Here is a 16,203-nt window from a genome sequence, read left to right as displayed (position 1 = left end):
TAGTCGAAATATATGGGGTGCCATATGTCAACGGCGGCACAGCTGCTAATGCAAGGGGGAGCCTTCACAACACGTGTTGCGTTTGAAGTCTGGTTGGTACCTAGGTAGTCGGACCAACGTTCATGATGTGTGAACATCAGCCCCACCATCCCACTCACACTAGCCATGTGCCGAGGTGTAGAGCGGACTGCGTAAACGTGGTGCTCACGCCCCGTCATCGAACATCATCCGTACTTCACGCCCATAGCACACACCAGAGAACGAACCAGCTCAAGAAAACACTCTAACTTCGATTTCTGGGGGTATACATATGATCATCAACCAAAAGACGGAACCACGCATCGACCAAGCCAAATGGTGGTATATTCCCTCGAAGCCTATACACCCGTTTCCAAGAACGATGGAAAGAAATGAAGAACCCAGGACTATATGCTCTATCACGCCACAGACGCCCGCGAGACTTTTCGTAACGCACTCGGAAATATCAAGAACTGTGTGGCCGTGGCCACAAAAGCCTACGAAGGCTTATCACAACCAATACGACCGAGTAGCTCCTTGCGATCGCCATGACCGGGAATACTAATCCCACTTGCGCGCGAGCTCTCCCTCTTTGCTTGTCGGCGCTGGCTGGCGCCGTTGAGACGCGCAAAGGTGAGGGCATCGACGCCGACCTCCTCTTCCTTGGGCGTCATGGAGCTCATACCGCTCTCGCCGCAGGTAGTCGCAATGTTGAAGATAGTCTTGGTCTGTTCCTGCTCGACCTCCTCGTCCTCGCCCTCGTCATCTGAGCGCAGATCCTCGGCTGCGTTGCCCATGAGCACTTTGTAGACGATCTTCGCAATGGTAGCGAACCAGATGCAGCAGAAGACTTGGAGGGTGAGGAGGAGCGCGAGGAAGTAGTATCGGATTTGCGGGTTCCAGCAGATGGGTCCGTTGCGATCGTTGTACGCCTTGAGCAGGTTGCCCCAGTGGTTGTTACCGCCGTATGCTTCAAACTGTGAGGTATTGGATGCGGGGACGAACGAGGTGTACTTCGAGGTGGAGTCGGCGAGGTAGCAACCCGGTGCCATGTCGACGGGGGCGTAGGCGTAGATGGACCAGCAGACCATCATGTAGAGAACGTGGCGGGTAACGACCCAGGCGATGACAAAGAGACCGAAAGCGTAGTCGCAGGCATTCGAATAGCCCATGTACTTGAGGAGTTTTGCGGTCTGCAATGGTCAGTTCCCGTATGTGCATTTGGCCAGTCAAGGCTGCTTACCGGTAGGATGATGTCGACAAAGTCCATGATGGTCAGAATGACGATTCCGACGCGCATGTGGAAGTAGCCGTAGGACAAGCACATCAGCGCGGTGGTGAAGATGTGGTGGGTGAACATCTGCGCGTAATCCTTGCGCTTCTCCTCAATGTTGACGACAAGAAGCTGCTGGACCCAGAAACCCCATTGGACGAGGTAGTACCACTTGAAAAGGCCGTCTGCCTCACGGAAAGGCCAGCCTTCCCATATGCCGTGCAAGTCAAGCCAGAACTCGGAGTGGTACATGATGTACTGTAGCCTTGTTAGCACTCCCATTCCATATATTCTGTGTTGTGTGACGTACCATTCCCAAGGACCACGACGCGGTGTAGTAGACAATCAACCAGGCCTGCTCCTTGAACCTGTCCAGGCCCTTCTTTGTCCTGATACCACCCAGCCTTGCCAGCGGGTCGAGCAAGTATTCCATGACTGCGACGCGTACACCAGTGAAAATGACGGTCCACAGTAGGACAAAGGGCAGATCGTCGGTGCCACAGCCGTACATGTTGGTGTCGGGGTTGTAGTACGACATGTGGAAGAACTTGTTGGTCCGGCTGCGGGCGCGGGGGAAGAATGTGTGGGTAAGGACGAGGAGGGTGAGGAGGTTGACGGAGATGCCTGTGGGAGTCAGTCTGGGTGGTGCTCAGTATTGCTGAGGGTCTGCGAGAGCGTACCAATCTGGTGCTCGCAGATGAGGGTGCACAGAGAGGCCATGAGCCCCTCATCCTCGACCTTCTTTGTCTGCATCTTCCGCCTCTTGGGCGCAGTCGATAGCTTTTGCGCTTGCATGTCCGCCGTGTGCGTCTTTCCCAGCGCGCCGTTGGCGTTGTGTGTCGTCGCCATGGTGGCTGGTTGCAATATGCCCCAATGTGGGGAGCGATAGAGTGATGGAGCGACGCTGTCGCGATACCCGCTGTCTCGAGGCGGTCCGATAGAGGAGCCAATGGCGGAGGAATGAATTCCAGAGAGTGCTTGCAGCCCGGCGACGGTTTCCGGTGTCGGTTGCCGGCGTGTAGTGCGGCGTGTGGGCTCAATGGGTCGAAGTGATTGACGCTCAACAGTCACGTCTTAGCGAACGAAAGCGGGTGCGTGTCTCAGCAACCAACAGCCATTGAGCAGCGAAACAGGCGAAAGAATGGGCGCGGTAGGCTGTCGATGCGTAGGCGAGGATTCGGCGGGGGAGAGCACGATGCGCCCGGGCAGAGTCGAGTCGAGGGAGCGGTGTGGTGGTCCCAAGCAAAGATATTCAGGGTTTAGAGATGGATGGGGCAAGCGCGGATCAACAATCTCCTGAGCGGGCCACGCGAATTGCACCTTTTCCTGCGTGCCAGCTGCGAGTCTGGGTGAAGGATGGCACAGGCGTGTCCAATTGCTCTCCCTGTATTTCTGGACAGGTGTCGCGGGAGCTAGCAGTATTCGCTGTAGCAAGAGCTGTGTCTGGAGCGCGCTACGAATCTGCCCACTTCAAAAATGGGGCCTCGCCTAACCCGACTGCAGCATGCGCCTCGAATGTAACGCGAACAAAGAGACGCAGTGTTGCATCCAGCGAAAGGAGGTGGCAAGCCTATATGGAAGCTCAGTCTCGTCCCCGTCTGCCCCTAACACGGGCCCTGCACCTGTTATCGTCGAGTTCCTGCGAGGGTCGGTTTGCCAAGACATCCGCCGACGAAGCTTGGTGCTCCGAAAATCAAGGGTCCGGGCGTTTCACCCTCCCGACCTATCAACGCGCCCACGCTCCCTGCAGCCCCATAGTGCTACCCCGCCATGGCCTGACCGATATGCATGCATAGCTATTGGATGCGGCATGCGATATAATGGCGCGTCAAGCCCATCATGAGATGGAAGGCTCAAGAACTGTCTATAGCATCTCATCGCTGAGTTTCTGGTCGTCGCTTGGATACGGAGGAGAAGTGCAAAAGTGGTATTATACAACTAAAGCTAAGTAACATAGAGCACGATAATCCATACCCAGCTCCTTCACCCACACGCTCCAATCATAGTGATATCAATACCCATAACGCCGTACAATTTCTCCCAAGTGAATCTACAGTCCCTGCTATTATTCCTCCCGCCTAGTTGTTGTTCTGCGAGTTGAGGATCCTCAGGATGGCGAGGAACAGGTTGATAATGTCGAGGTAGAGCGAGATGGACGCCGCAATCTCCTCCTCGACGTGGTAGTGGCGCATGATCATCTGTGTGTCCACCAGGATGTAGCCAGAGAAAATGAGCGCGCACACGACGCCGTATCCTAGCTCAACCGAGCTGCTGTGGGGGAAGAACATGGACATGAAGCCGAACAGGACCACCACCCACAGCGCGCCAAAGAGGTACGGTGCCCAGTGCGTGAAGTCGTACTTGCTCTGGCAGGCGAACAGGCTCAGTGCAATGAATATGCCCAGTGTGAAGAAGAGGGCCTGCAGCACAATTCTGGAGTCGGTGAAGGAGACGATGACGGAGATGGAATATGCTTCCATGGCGGTAAAGCCGGCGAGGAAGAGCAGGTTGGTCGGGTACGACTTGCGCTTCCAGAAGGTGAGGCCGAGGAAGACGAAGGAGCCGATCAGCGACACCCACATGAGCGCCGGCGTTTGCTGGATGAAGTTCTTGTACGATTCCGACATCATCGAGAGGGCGCTGACGGCGGCGGTTGCGAGGAGTTGGGCGGTCCTGTATGGCATTAGTGCGTGCGACACATGTCTTTGAGGCGTGGATACTTACAAGATGGCGTAGACCTTGCGGATGAAAGCCATCCGGATGTCCAGTGTCGCCTCTGCCACCACACCGCCAAACTTGAAGTCATCGGGCAGGTTGTCGTTTTCGCCGCGGGGAACGCCGCTGAGGAGGGCTTCTTGGGGGTCGTTGGCCGCCTGGTAGCTGGGTGGCGCCTGCGAATATGACGGCGCGGGCGCCGCCTCGTCGAGCGAGTCGCGCTGAGGCACGTTCTGGTATTTCGGTGCGCCCATCGTGATGGATTTGTCGCAATGGTCGTGTTTGTGCGATGCGAAGTGAGTGGTTCGAGTGCGCGTGGGTGGAGGTGGAAGGATGAAGGTTGGGTGAGATGCGTTAGGGCTGTGCTGACTTGATGAGGTCACAGCCGCGGAACTTCGTTTCACGTGCCCGCGTCACGATCAACTCGCAACTTCCAGCTTCTTCCACCCCGCCCGAAAACTACCAACGTCAACCACCTTGCGGATACCTGGGCTGCGCGTTCTAAGCGTACACTACTCCCGATATGTCATTGTCAATACATAGGTAACATCTGCCATGACGAGCATGTGCGACAGCCCGCGTAGCTTCGTCGAGTACCGCACGCTCAGGCAGCATAATATGCACACTCGCGTAGACTCAGCCTCGCCCGGCTTACATGCATATTTCCATACAGACCTACCAATAGAATAACACAAAAGTGGTTGTGCAAGCACACGGGGGGCCGTTTTCAAGACAGCCACTACGATTGCGGTCTCAGCCTTGTCAAGATGCTGCCATACCGATAAGCATTCTCGCCCCTCGTAAGCTTACCACTTCCATCTTTTCTTCTCTTTTCTTCTCTTCTCAATAGTGTCATTACTACCAAGCATGTCAAAGACTCACGAATATGCGCACCTCTCGCCGGCACCTTCTGTCCCACCTTTACGTGTAGACTACGGGGAATCTGACGATGCCATACCACTCATGCACATGCAGCAGCGCACTACAGAAGCTTCGCTACACGGGAGCACCTCGAGTAACAATAAGTCGACCTTGCAAGATGAAGTTCACGCAGGCGGCCCAATCGCGTGAGCTGCAAATCCATAAACCAGAGTCTTGCACGCAAGGCTGACCCATGCAGGCAACGCACAACGGACACCAAGACCACCGCGTCCAACAATACTATGCTGAGAATGCCACAACGTTGGACACTACCAAAGCTTCCACGCCGGATTAGGAACGTAACACAAGCTTGGGACGTGCGACTGAGAAGAAGTCGCTTCCATGGGTGGCGCATGGGGGTGCTCTTCGGTTGTTGCATGTCCTTCTTCGTCCTTTCCTGCAACATCGCTCTTATCGTCGTCGGAGCAACCAGCAAATCTGGCTATGATAATGAGGGTATATCCACGATCATCGAGGGAGATGAGGCGCAGGCCTCTAAGTGGAACACCGTTTTGCATGTTCTCATTAACGCACTCAGCACGCTCTTGCTATCCTCGTCAAATTATACCATGCAAGTCTTAAACTCCCCCACACGGCAAGACCTGGATGCTGCGCACGCAAGAGAAGAGTGGCTTGATGTTGGTCGACTGAGTAATCGCAATATGCGAGCAATTCCGTGGAGTCGCAGATTCCTCTGCTTCGTGTTGGCATTATCATCAACACCGTTGCACATGTTGTACGTGTCGGATGAGCCTCAGAACTGCGCAAGCTTATTTTCATCAGCTACAACGCCTCAGTGTTTAAGGTCATCACGAACAGAGATGATTACATGATCAAAACAATGGACATTGCGTCAGAAGAATGGAGGCAGATAGCTGACAGTACTGACAACCACACCTGGACTAAAGGAGATTACTGGTCCCTGTCAGCTCACCAGTGGAATGAGCCATATTCCAAAGAGCATAACTCAATCCACGGCGATCTATTCCTAGCCATAGACAGGGTGGCTATCGATCTCGCGGTTCTCCGGATTAATGCCACTTCTTCGCAGGTTGACGGCAACTACGTGGAAACCGATTCCATCGGAGGTCGTTCGGTATTAGGAGATCTCATCGCGGACTCGCCTCAATGGCTCGACTATTCAAACCTTGGGCAAGACGGCAAGCTTCAGACCGGCGTCTACTTACATGTAGCAGAAGCCGCCTCCAAAAAGGAACTCCAAACGCCTAGTACAGTGCAAGTCAGCAAGCGTTTCCTTATTCTGGTAGCATGCTTCAACTTTATCAAGCTTGCTGTCATGTTCTCGGTGCTTATCACAGATCGATCGGCTTACCTGGTCACTTTGGGAGACGCTGCCAGTTCATTCTTGGAGCAAAGAGATCGTCATACAATCAACAAGTGTCTACTTAGCCGAGAGGGAATGATATCAAGAAAGGATCTTCCAAAAATTGGGAACAATCGTGGCAACAAAGAGATCGAACATCTTCATCTACGATTGGAGGGCGCTTGGCTTCCGTATTCACGATCGTACTTCTCCCCATACCACGATGTAGCTTCGAAAGTCTACGCGTTTTCGTAAGTATCTTCACTTCATCACCAGACGCTTGGCTGACCATCCAGATGCGTGTTCTCCGTACTCCTGTGTGGTGGCGCCCTCGCAGGCGCTCTAGTCTCACGCTCAAAATGGGGAACGTCCTCGACCTCTTACATGAACCCTGCCGTAAGCGAAGAAACAGCTACTCTATGGAGTGCTTGGCTTTCCAACGTCCCGCAGGTTCTATTATCCTTTTGCTACTTCTGGATCAACATAGTTTGTACGTCTATGGCTGCTGCCCAAGAGTGGAACAACCTCGGGACATCTAGGAAAGGCCTGAGAGTCACACAGCCGTATGGCCATCAAAGAAGCACATACTTCTTGCAAATGCCGTACAGATGGAGTATCCCCCTCCTTGTCATCAGTGCTACGCTCCACTGGTTAATGTCCCAAGCGTTCTTTCTCGTTCGCACCGAGACGTGGAGTTTCAGTCCCTCGGTGAGCGGTGATACCCGTAATTCCTTCGCGACATCGACATCAGCAGTCGGCTTCTCCGCCCTAAGCCTTGTAATTCTGCTCTTCGTTCTCTTTGCGTTGGTGGCTGTAATTGGTGCTATGGGTCTTAGAAAGAGGGAGATAAGGGTGCCTGTTGTGGCGTCTTGCAGTCTTGCGATAAGCGCCGCATGTCACCCTCCACCTGGCGATGTCGATGCGCACCTAGCCAAAGTTCAATGGGGTGTTACAGAGAATGAGGTGGTTACAGGTATCGGACATTGTTCGCTCTCTTCGAAACCAGTCACAGAGCCCGAAGAAGGGAAATGGTACTACTGAGGTTTCTCAACCCGTCCATCGCTCGCGTTACATGTACTTTTCAATACATCCCCGGGCATTGCACAGAATTCACTCAGTGCAAGGCTATGCGCTGTGTATTAGATCTCCTGTACTCTCAAGCATAACCTGCGACTACTTCACCAACAACTGCGGTAATTTGAGCAGATCCGCGGAAAGTGGCTCTATACCATCTATCTCACACGCCTTCTTGACACTTTCCCGCTGTACCAGTTTCTCGATAAGCGCGGTATACTTTGGATACTTCTCCTTCATAGCAAACCCCCAGGCGATGCCCCAGCGATAAAAGGGCAGTAGATACACATCCGCAGCGGTAAATTTATCTCCTACTGCATGCAAGCCCTCGAGTTTGTCCTCAATCATACCATAATACTTCCCCACCTTCTCAAGACCTTTCTTCCGCAGCTCATCACATGTGGCCTTGTCGTCGATGAAGTAGTGTGGGCGGAAGACGGGGTAGTAGCCCAGCGTATGCAGCTCTCCGGATAGAAAGCTGAACCATTCGTAGCACCGAACGGCTTTCAGGTTTGTCTCCCCGAGGAACTTTCTGTCGGGGACGAGCTGTGCGATAGCCATCATAATGGCTGGCATCTCCGTGATGATTTTGCCGTTTATGTGCAATATGGGTACTCTACCCTTCGGGTTGAGATGTAGAGCATCCACGGGGAAGCCCTCAAAGACGTTGATGACCTTGGTCGAGAATGGAAGTCCAGACTCGATGAGTAGAGCGTATGCAGCCGTAGCGCAAGATCCTGGGGATATGAAAAGTTGCAATTCGGGTGCGGCCATGGTGTTGGCGAGTGATGAGAACGGACGTGGTGATCGCGTACTCTGGATTTATCGAGTCTGTGTTGCAAGCAACGTTATATATATGTAGGATAAGGTTATATGGTTACACCGATGCTCTCGACCGGATTCCGTGGACTCCGGACAGTTGCGGATGAATAGACTCTTGGACGGGCCGAATGAGCATGATAGACAACGCACGCGCTTATTCAACAGGCAAACGACCATAGTTAGGTGACTGCTTGTGGAAAACAGAGAGATGGGAGAAGAGATTTGATGGTCTCGCCACCCGGACGCAGAGGAACTCTTCGGCCTTTTCGATCGAGGACAAGCACAGCGGGGAAACGTTGCATGGCATCGATGCCAGTAGTCGAGACGGAGAATGTGGACTCATCTAGAGGATTTCAGCTGTGGTGCCGTCAGGCCTGGGGATGAGAACAATTCGTTCGAGATCATGCTGGTGGAATGATGCTTTGGTCAGTGTATCGTTAGTGTCGGCACGGAAACTGATAATTATGAACATGTATCATTGAGATGATATAAAGCGTTCTTTTCATATACAGTACGTGGAAGCAGCTACAAAGCGTGCTCTTCCGTGTTCTACTAAGACGTACCCTCTCGGTTAGCAGTAGTGAGTAGGGCGGGGCGGAGCGGAAAAGAGAAAGCCGGGAAGATAGGTACCCGTGGACGCTTGACACCCGATTGGACGAGACGACCTCTGTTTTTGAATTGCTTGTATTCCGCATGTGTTGGGGAATTATCGTGCCGTGTGAGAGAACCGTGGTCGTATCGTCGGTGTGAGGTAGTGTGTTGAGCGTCGTGCGAACGAGCTGCTGTCGCAATAGTTCTAGATTCGCCTTCGTTGGATGCGCAGCCATAATATGTCCTTTCGTCATATTGAGACATTTGAGACGAGTGCATGGGTTGTTGTCGTCGTCGTTGAAGGGTGCTCGTACGTGTCGTGTGGCAGAGCTGCTTAGCTCGCCCATGAGATTCACTGCCTAGATCGCTCATTGGACACCCTACCACGACGGCACATGTCACTTGAACGTGTGATACTCGAGAGCTGGGATAGCCGTTGCGTATAGATAGAGTATGTATCTTGAGTAGTTGTAATCAGCTCGTCGCTGATGGGTCATCACGAACGAACCATGACGTATTCACCACGCTAGCCAGAACCGGCGCTTTCAATTCCCCAGACACGCGCCCGCACCCCGCAAAGACGTCATCCTACCATGCATCTCTGATGAAACGCGTTTTTATGCGTTCTCATGCATTCCATGGCGCACGTACTGCTTTTTCCATTTCTAAACACGACACTCATGTCCCGGAGATGGCTCCGCCGAATCGATGACGCATCACATCGCGCGCTTTGACGATAACCTTGGAACCTGATGTTGGCCTAGCACCAATTGTCTAAATATCATGGGAGATGGAAACAAACTACCAATCATTCCCTCCACACACATTACACTTAGTATACACATCTATGTGATTCAATATGCCGCTACTTCGCTTTACAAAGCCGCGAGTTGCCTCTGCTACAGGCACTACTATACAGGGCTCGAAATGTTCCCGTAGCGCTAGACCTCATCCACTGCGGAATGGCGCCCAGAGCAGGCAGTATGCCAGCGAGCCCATCATTCCCAAGGTGCAGAATAGCGATTTCACATTGTACGTTTTGATGCCTTCGCAACTCTCATCCCGATCCTCCTATAACGTGTATCTTTAGTAAGTTCGCAGGTGTAGCCATGGCCTTCACCGGCGGTCTTTATTTCGCTATAAATTCAGATCTGCGTCCCTCGTCAAAGCAGAACCTTGCGGCCAATCTTCAGCCGCATCCAACCATGCCAGGCAAGATGGCTGGCGAGAACGAGGAAAACATGCGCAGCCACAAGATCACTATGAAAGGCGATCCCGGCGCACCTGGTGCTGGCAGGCCGGACCCAAATGAAGAGTTGGGCCCGAAGGCTATGGGTCACGGGGCTGCACCTTCACATGTAGCCGATCCGGTTCGTACATGATGTAACACTTTTTTCCACTTCTTGATTGCTAAGTAACACCACAGGCCGATCCGCGCGGAAAACCCAGGAGCTTCAACTACATGTCTGGAAAGCAAGAGGGTTTGTCTAATGGTGACACCCACCACAGCTCCCAAATTTCCAAGCAGGGCGAGATGAGCAAGAAGGGTGAGGGTGTTGCTGAGACTGCGAAGCTCAAAGGTACGGTGTCGACTAAGCGACCTGGTCCTGAGAATAAGGAACAGCGAGGCAAGGCTCAAATGGATGATGAGTAGCAAGTTGAGTTGATCATTGCCCTTGGTATCATTTGATGGGGGGAGGAAATGGATTGAAGAGAGTAGCAAACTGTAGTCAGATAAACAGGCACTCCAATACCGTACGAGCAAAGACATCTCACTAGCCCGTATGACTATCGCGCATTGTCAGATTACGTGTCGATTGTAAGCCTTAGCTTCAATGCAACTCAACCAAGGTCCGCACTATTAGAGCAACCATGTTATTAGTTTTAAACTCCTACTCGTACAAGCCGTGCCATGCCAACGCACACTGGTCAGCAGTTTGACTTATCCCTATCCCCAAGTAACACCATAGACCATAGCAGATAGCCACCCAAGTGATTTTCAACTTTTTGCAAGGAAACGAGCTTTTGACCTCCTACCAGAGGAGGAGCGGGAAGAGCTTTTAACCATCGTCGCCAGATTGAGGAAAGAAAGGAAAGGAAAGGAAAGATGGTACGCCGTGATTGCCATCGTGAGGTATCGTACAGGACATGAAGAAGTCGGAAAATTGTAGGTGCAGCGCCGTGCAAGAGTTCCAAAGGAAAAGGACGATACAGAAAGAGGTGTTCAACCGGACGTGTCGTTCTTCAGGACGGCAGGTGGGGGAGCCTGGACGGCGTCGGGTGATGGTGCTGTTGTCATCGAAGTGAATATGGGCGTTAAGGTGGCCGTTGATGTCGATGCGGGCGTCGCAGTCGCCTCCGTAGCATCGACGCGTTCCTCTTGGGTCGTGGATGGTTTCTCGACCAGCTTCTCAGCCGTGCCAGCATCATACTCACCACCTCCAATCGTTGTCTTCTTCTCACACCCCGTCTCAACATCAACAAACGTCTCCTCACTCCCACACCTCGGCAACTTCTTGCCGCTATTCTCAGCAACGTATTCATCATATGTCTTGCCCGCCTTCTTAGCTTCCTTGCGCACATGTCGGACACGCCATAGCCAGACTGCTTGGCTAGCAAAGATACCAGTCTCGAGGACCATGCAGGCGATGTATAGACTAGCGCCGAGAGCATCGAACCATTGCTGCGCGACGACGGCCATGAGCGAGAAGAAGGCGCCGAGGTAGTCGATGGTGAGGAACCAGAAGTCAATGCCAATGACGCGGCCGTTGCGCTTGGCGAGCTCGAAGTAAGGCGGGATTAGGCCGATGACTTGGATGACGGATGCGGAGATGGCCATGAGCATCATGGGCCATTCGACACCGCGGCTGTATGGCCCCTGTACAGTATTCGTTAGTGACTTTTGCCGGGACACATATATGGAATGGGCGGATGACTTACGCGTAGTGTAAGAATGAGGATGAGTTCCATGATACCGAAGCTAGCTGCGAGAGCGATAGTCGCCAGAGTAGCTGTCCAGACCCGCCATTTGTTGTGGTAGTAGAGTGTTTGACCCCACGCGATTAGGGTGAGACTGGCGAAAGCTTGAGGTTGGAATTTGAGGGCGAAGTTGAAGTTCTAATCACACGTAAGTAAAGGGGGAGACGGACTGTGCGGTGGGTGATGGCATACCTGAACAATCGCGTATACACCAAACGGTACGCCGCCTGCATCCTGTGGTTAGCTGAGTCGAACGGGCTCGTTCATGTGGGGTGTCGCACAAATTGACCAGAGTATCAGCATGGTGCCCGGAAGGCCTTCGGTGCTCTTCCGCCGCCAGTTGGTCCATATTCTTCGGTAAAGTCAGCGAACTGTCATGTGCGATGTTGATGCGTGTGACACTTACTGTGGGATGATTTGTATACACCAGCAGCTGCATTCGGACCTTTGTTAGCAAGTGCTTCGTGGGGTCAAGGGTTTGACGTGGGGTTGCATACACTTTACTCAAGTTAGCATAGTCCTTAGCCACAAAACGTTCGGAGGTACTCACCAGTGCCGAGGGTCTAGAGAACCAGATCGTATGTCAGTATCATGACTCAAGTCAAAAACGTCGGTGGAGTAGAGAAACCTACACCAAGGATATTCGCAGCCTAGCGTTTGGGGTCAGTAGGTTGGAGCTGTATGCGATGTTGATGGTACTACTCACGGGTGGTATCGAAACTTGCGGTCTGTCCATAGTTGTGGAAGAGTGCTCTCACAACGTCTTGGATGATAAGAAGTGGTGAAGAGGTGTCAAGCTCAGTGCGTGGGAAGATGGATGATGGTGAAAAGAGAGGCCCAGGTGAGACAAGATGTACGATTAAGAAGCCAACTAAAAGGAAGTGTAGAAATGTGAGTTTACGTGATCTGGTGGCGTTTCACGTCGCACCAGGTGTAGTATGTACTATCGCTCTGGTACCTGGTTCGAGTAAAGGAGGAAGAAGTAGCTAAACGACTTCACCAATGGTAGGATGAGGAAGCGGGAGGGTTGTACAAAAGAAAGTTTCCAACTAATGACAGAGCAGTCGGTTACGCCAGCACCGGCACACAGGTGAAGGCGAAAGTGGTACCCGCTCACGCCAGGCAGCATGTTGTGCGTGATGACGGAACTGTCAGAGGGTCCCATTTTACTAGCTCTACCGCCGCAGTCGCGTGCAAGAATAAGTCGGGTGGTCATACCAGTGCACAATGGCCTTGGATAGAACGATTTAGACTAGGCAGCTAGTGAGATTTCAGCTTTCGGGGAAGTCATGCCCCTGCTCCCGGCGCTGAAGAGCGACTCCGTTCAGACTCGGTAAGAGGTGGGTGGCTGAGCTAGCGTATACAGGGATACTTTTCCTTCCCCAGCCGATCTGCAACCCGATTGGCGAGTCTAGACTTTTCGCTGAACGCATCTATCCTCATATGAGGAAATGGGTCCACTCCATCTCGATGCAGACGACGTTGAAGGGGGTGGGTGACGAAACCCCTGGTATTGCATGCATGCAAGGCTCGGTCGGATGCTGGGTCCCTGCATTGAGCGACGAAGAAAGAACACCTGGTGGCCACTTGGTAAACCCAATCGCTCACAGCCGGGACAGTTCTGTAGACTACGGAGTAATGCACATCAAAGAGGGTAAAGTTAATCTGCATCCAATGAATAACCTTGTAGATGTATTTCCGGATGTGGTCGTGCGTAGACTACCGCCGCGCTCCAAGCGGCTCACGCGAACATCAATCCTGACTGGCCTCAAGGACAGTCCGTCAATCTTCGTTTTGATGAGGTGACTTCGATCCTCCGGTGAGCTCGGCGAGCGCGTGCCAGGCTACTGTGCATTTCTGCACACTGACGGACGTTCCTGAAAACTCTGAAGGTGGGTAGCTGACGTGCGGTTGGCGGCTGTGTTGAGACCTGCATCACCTGGCATTCCCGAACCACGCCGGTGGGACCCTGCCTGCATAAGATGGCGTCAACCGGATTTATGATTCGATCCTGTATCCAGTACAACTGAATTCAGCTAGTAGGAGGCTCTGCTTTCCCCATCCGAGCGTGTGTCTAGTCTTCGGTTCCTGGCGCCTCGCAGCAGTCTGCAGTAGCTGATGATGAATGAGTGGTGGCCGAGATGTACGGTCAACTAGCCAGCTACTACACGCTCAACGCTGTTGCAGACGCGGCACGAAAGGAGTGCACATGCTGCTCTGCTGAGTAGCACAGCCGGGAAGGCGTGTCGCGAGGGACGATAGAGTTCGCAGCTTTCGCGGCAGCTGATAGGCAGTGGGTCGTTAGTAGCCAGCTGAACCGGCAAATCGCCGCCTCGGTCCCAAAGAACTTTTCGAGTCATTGCGTCGACATCCGAGCATAATAACGACAGCCGCGCACTGCGCGGTTATGATGATAATGGTTGTACATCTCCAGCCGGATCTGGTCAAAAAGTGGAACCGTTGGGAAAAGGTGGGGTTAGGGGCGTGCGCCATGCACGCAAGCCAGAGAACCAAACGCTCTACCGATCGACGAACTTCGGTTCATACGTTTCATACACAAAGCTGTCGGTTATGTATGCCGGTCGAGAACACATTCTTTGCGCTGTATTCCGCGTGTACGAGGAGGAGATAACGCGTCGACTTTCTGTTGGCACCTGGTACGTGTGAAGGTTCCCCGCCGCCGTTGCCGCCACTTGGCTGTGGCGTTTATTCGATCCAGGACCACATGCAGGAGATGTTCCTGGGACGGCATTGCATAATAGACCAGGACGTCTGCGTGTCTCACGCATCTGCACGCTTTCACCTCGCCTCCATGATACCATTTCTCGCGAAAACGAACGAAGGAATCCATATTGGGGCGATCTCCGGCATGATGCAGCGACGGTTAGCCATATTCGCATCGGCTGCACCCATCTGTATTGATGACTGGCACCGAGACGTGGACGGATAGTTGCGCTTCGGCTTTGCTCCTGGACCCACACGAGATAGAGTACCGGCCGGGCGTACTCCGTTCAATGAAGCCAATGTCATCTAGCCACGAGTCTGACATCCTGACCATCCTGGGATCTGAACGGTGAAGAGACGCATAGAACATGGCGTGTAGAGTCGGCGACGTTCGGTATGCCGATGTCGCATACGAAGATGTGCAAGCGGACCGACACGGAAAGGGTCTGACACCGGGTTGTTCATGTCTGGTTGAGGGATTTGTCAAAGATCATCTATCTTGAAGGCATCGTGGTCCGATACGCAAGGGAAGCATGAGAGGCCAGACCAGAGGAATCTGGCGAGAAGCGGGCCGATATACCCACTGTGTGGGGAGTACGCCAGTCCCTGGACCATCTTGAGATCTGAAGACGTCTGTTTGGCCAGGTGTAGGCCGTTGACGTGATCAGGATCGACATGTTCAAACTGGCAGGAGATGACTGGACGAGTATGACTCCGAAACTTGTCTAAATCAATGGTGAAGCTCCGATGCGTGCGTACTTTCGCGTTCGCTTTGCCGCTGTGCCGTGGTGTCTGTCAATCCCCAAAGCACCAGGGATAAAGCCGGTATTACGCTAAAGGACGACAGGCTAACCCCTGATTTATCTCCACCTTCAAATGTAAAAGCCCTGAATCTCAATAGATAGGATGCCGTTCCGACGAGCACGGGCGACTCTTGATTGTCTAGTGTTCGGCCGTATGTAACGACTACTGCAGTGAGTTATATCGAAACCCATTGCAATGGTCATCAACATCATCTCTTTGCCATGGTCATCCTACTCGCTGGTAGATCTTGTCGTGAGGGTGACGCCTGATGTCGTCTTGCGCGCAATGTGACCGGTGAGTGGTTCTGCAAGACTAGAAGCCGACGGCAAAAGCATGAGAGCAAGCCGCATCGGCACTTGCAGACTAGACCGATCAGACAGGATGGAATGGGTCGAAACGACCCGCTACCATGACGTGCAGTATTTGACCGGTGCGGGAGCATCGCTTGGTGGACGAAAGACCTGGGGTAAAGGCCTAGAGCTGACTGCAGTAGTTGCTTATTGCGGTCTTCTCCGTGAGTAGTCTGTCGGCAACCGCGGAGGCTGGTATATTCGCACTGCAGGATGTACTTGGAGTATGTTGAGGTGTGTCCGCAGTCAATCCCGGCGTGAAAGTCTCGACAGCTAGCATACGAGAGGCCCTATCATCGTCCACCTTGAGAAAATTCGACCCATAGGCCATATTGCAGTTGGCGCATGCAAAGTGAGTATGGGATGTATGATGTATGCAAGAGCTGCAGGTTGACTCCTCATTGGCTTTTCATGGAGCCACTGTCCTCGATGAGCCTGGACGTAAAGTGACTGACTTCGCTCTCGCAGCTCTACGTCCGCTTCTTGTCATTGGCTCATGATAGAGTCATTGGAATCGCAGCCGGAGCGTAACGTGAATGGCTTTGCCTTCGCACCTCAGCGTTCACTGAGATCTGCCAGCAAGACGACGATCTTCGCAACGAAGTCTT

The 16,203-nt window shown here is 52.9% G+C and overlaps 4 protein-coding genes across 4 annotated transcripts; all 4 read right to left on the bottom strand.

Annotated features, from left to right (window-relative positions):
* Positions 1 to 515: 515 nt before the first annotated feature.
* On the bottom strand, positions 516 to 2,140 carry J4E93_006473 (uncharacterized protein; the record flags this gene model as incomplete). The annotated part of the gene is made up of 4 exons (XM_049344386.1): positions 516 to 1,211; positions 1,262 to 1,549; positions 1,602 to 1,915; positions 1,972 to 2,140. 4 exons carry the CDS (start codon positions 2,138 to 2,140, stop codon positions 516 to 518), a joined length of 1,467 nt encoding a protein of 488 aa, XP_049198821.1.
* Positions 2,141 to 3,369: 1,229 nt separating this feature from the next.
* On the bottom strand, positions 3,370 to 4,260 carry J4E93_006472 (uncharacterized protein; the record flags this gene model as incomplete). Its single annotated transcript, XM_049344385.1, has 2 exons — positions 3,370 to 3,964; positions 4,016 to 4,260. 2 exons carry the CDS (start codon positions 4,258 to 4,260, stop codon positions 3,370 to 3,372), a joined length of 840 nt encoding a protein of 279 aa, XP_049198820.1.
* Positions 4,261 to 7,424: 3,164 nt separating this feature from the next.
* Positions 7,425 to 8,099, bottom strand: J4E93_006471 (uncharacterized protein; the record flags this gene model as incomplete). Its single annotated transcript, XM_049344384.1, has 1 exon — positions 7,425 to 8,099. The coding sequence occupies one exon, from the start codon at positions 8,097 to 8,099 to the stop codon at positions 7,425 to 7,427; it is 675 nt and encodes a 224-aa protein (XP_049198819.1).
* Positions 8,100 to 10,962: 2,863 nt separating this feature from the next.
* On the bottom strand, positions 10,963 to 11,708 carry J4E93_006470 (uncharacterized protein; the record flags this gene model as incomplete). Its single annotated transcript, XM_049344383.1, has 2 exons — positions 10,963 to 11,616; positions 11,679 to 11,708. The coding sequence occupies 2 exons, from the start codon at positions 11,706 to 11,708 to the stop codon at positions 10,963 to 10,965; spliced, it is 684 nt and encodes a 227-aa protein (XP_049198818.1).
* Positions 11,709 to 16,203: the final 4,495 nt, after the last annotated feature.

The sequence above is a fragment of the Alternaria ventricosa genome (genome assembly GCF_023758065.1).
Source record: "Alternaria ventricosa strain BMP 2768 chromosome Unknown scaffold_10, whole genome shotgun sequence".
Taxonomy (NCBI): Eukaryota; Fungi; Ascomycota; class Dothideomycetes; order Pleosporales; family Pleosporaceae; genus Alternaria; species Alternaria ventricosa.
Note: the sequence above shows the minus strand (reverse complement) of the source record. Positions and strands in the feature narration are given on the sequence as shown.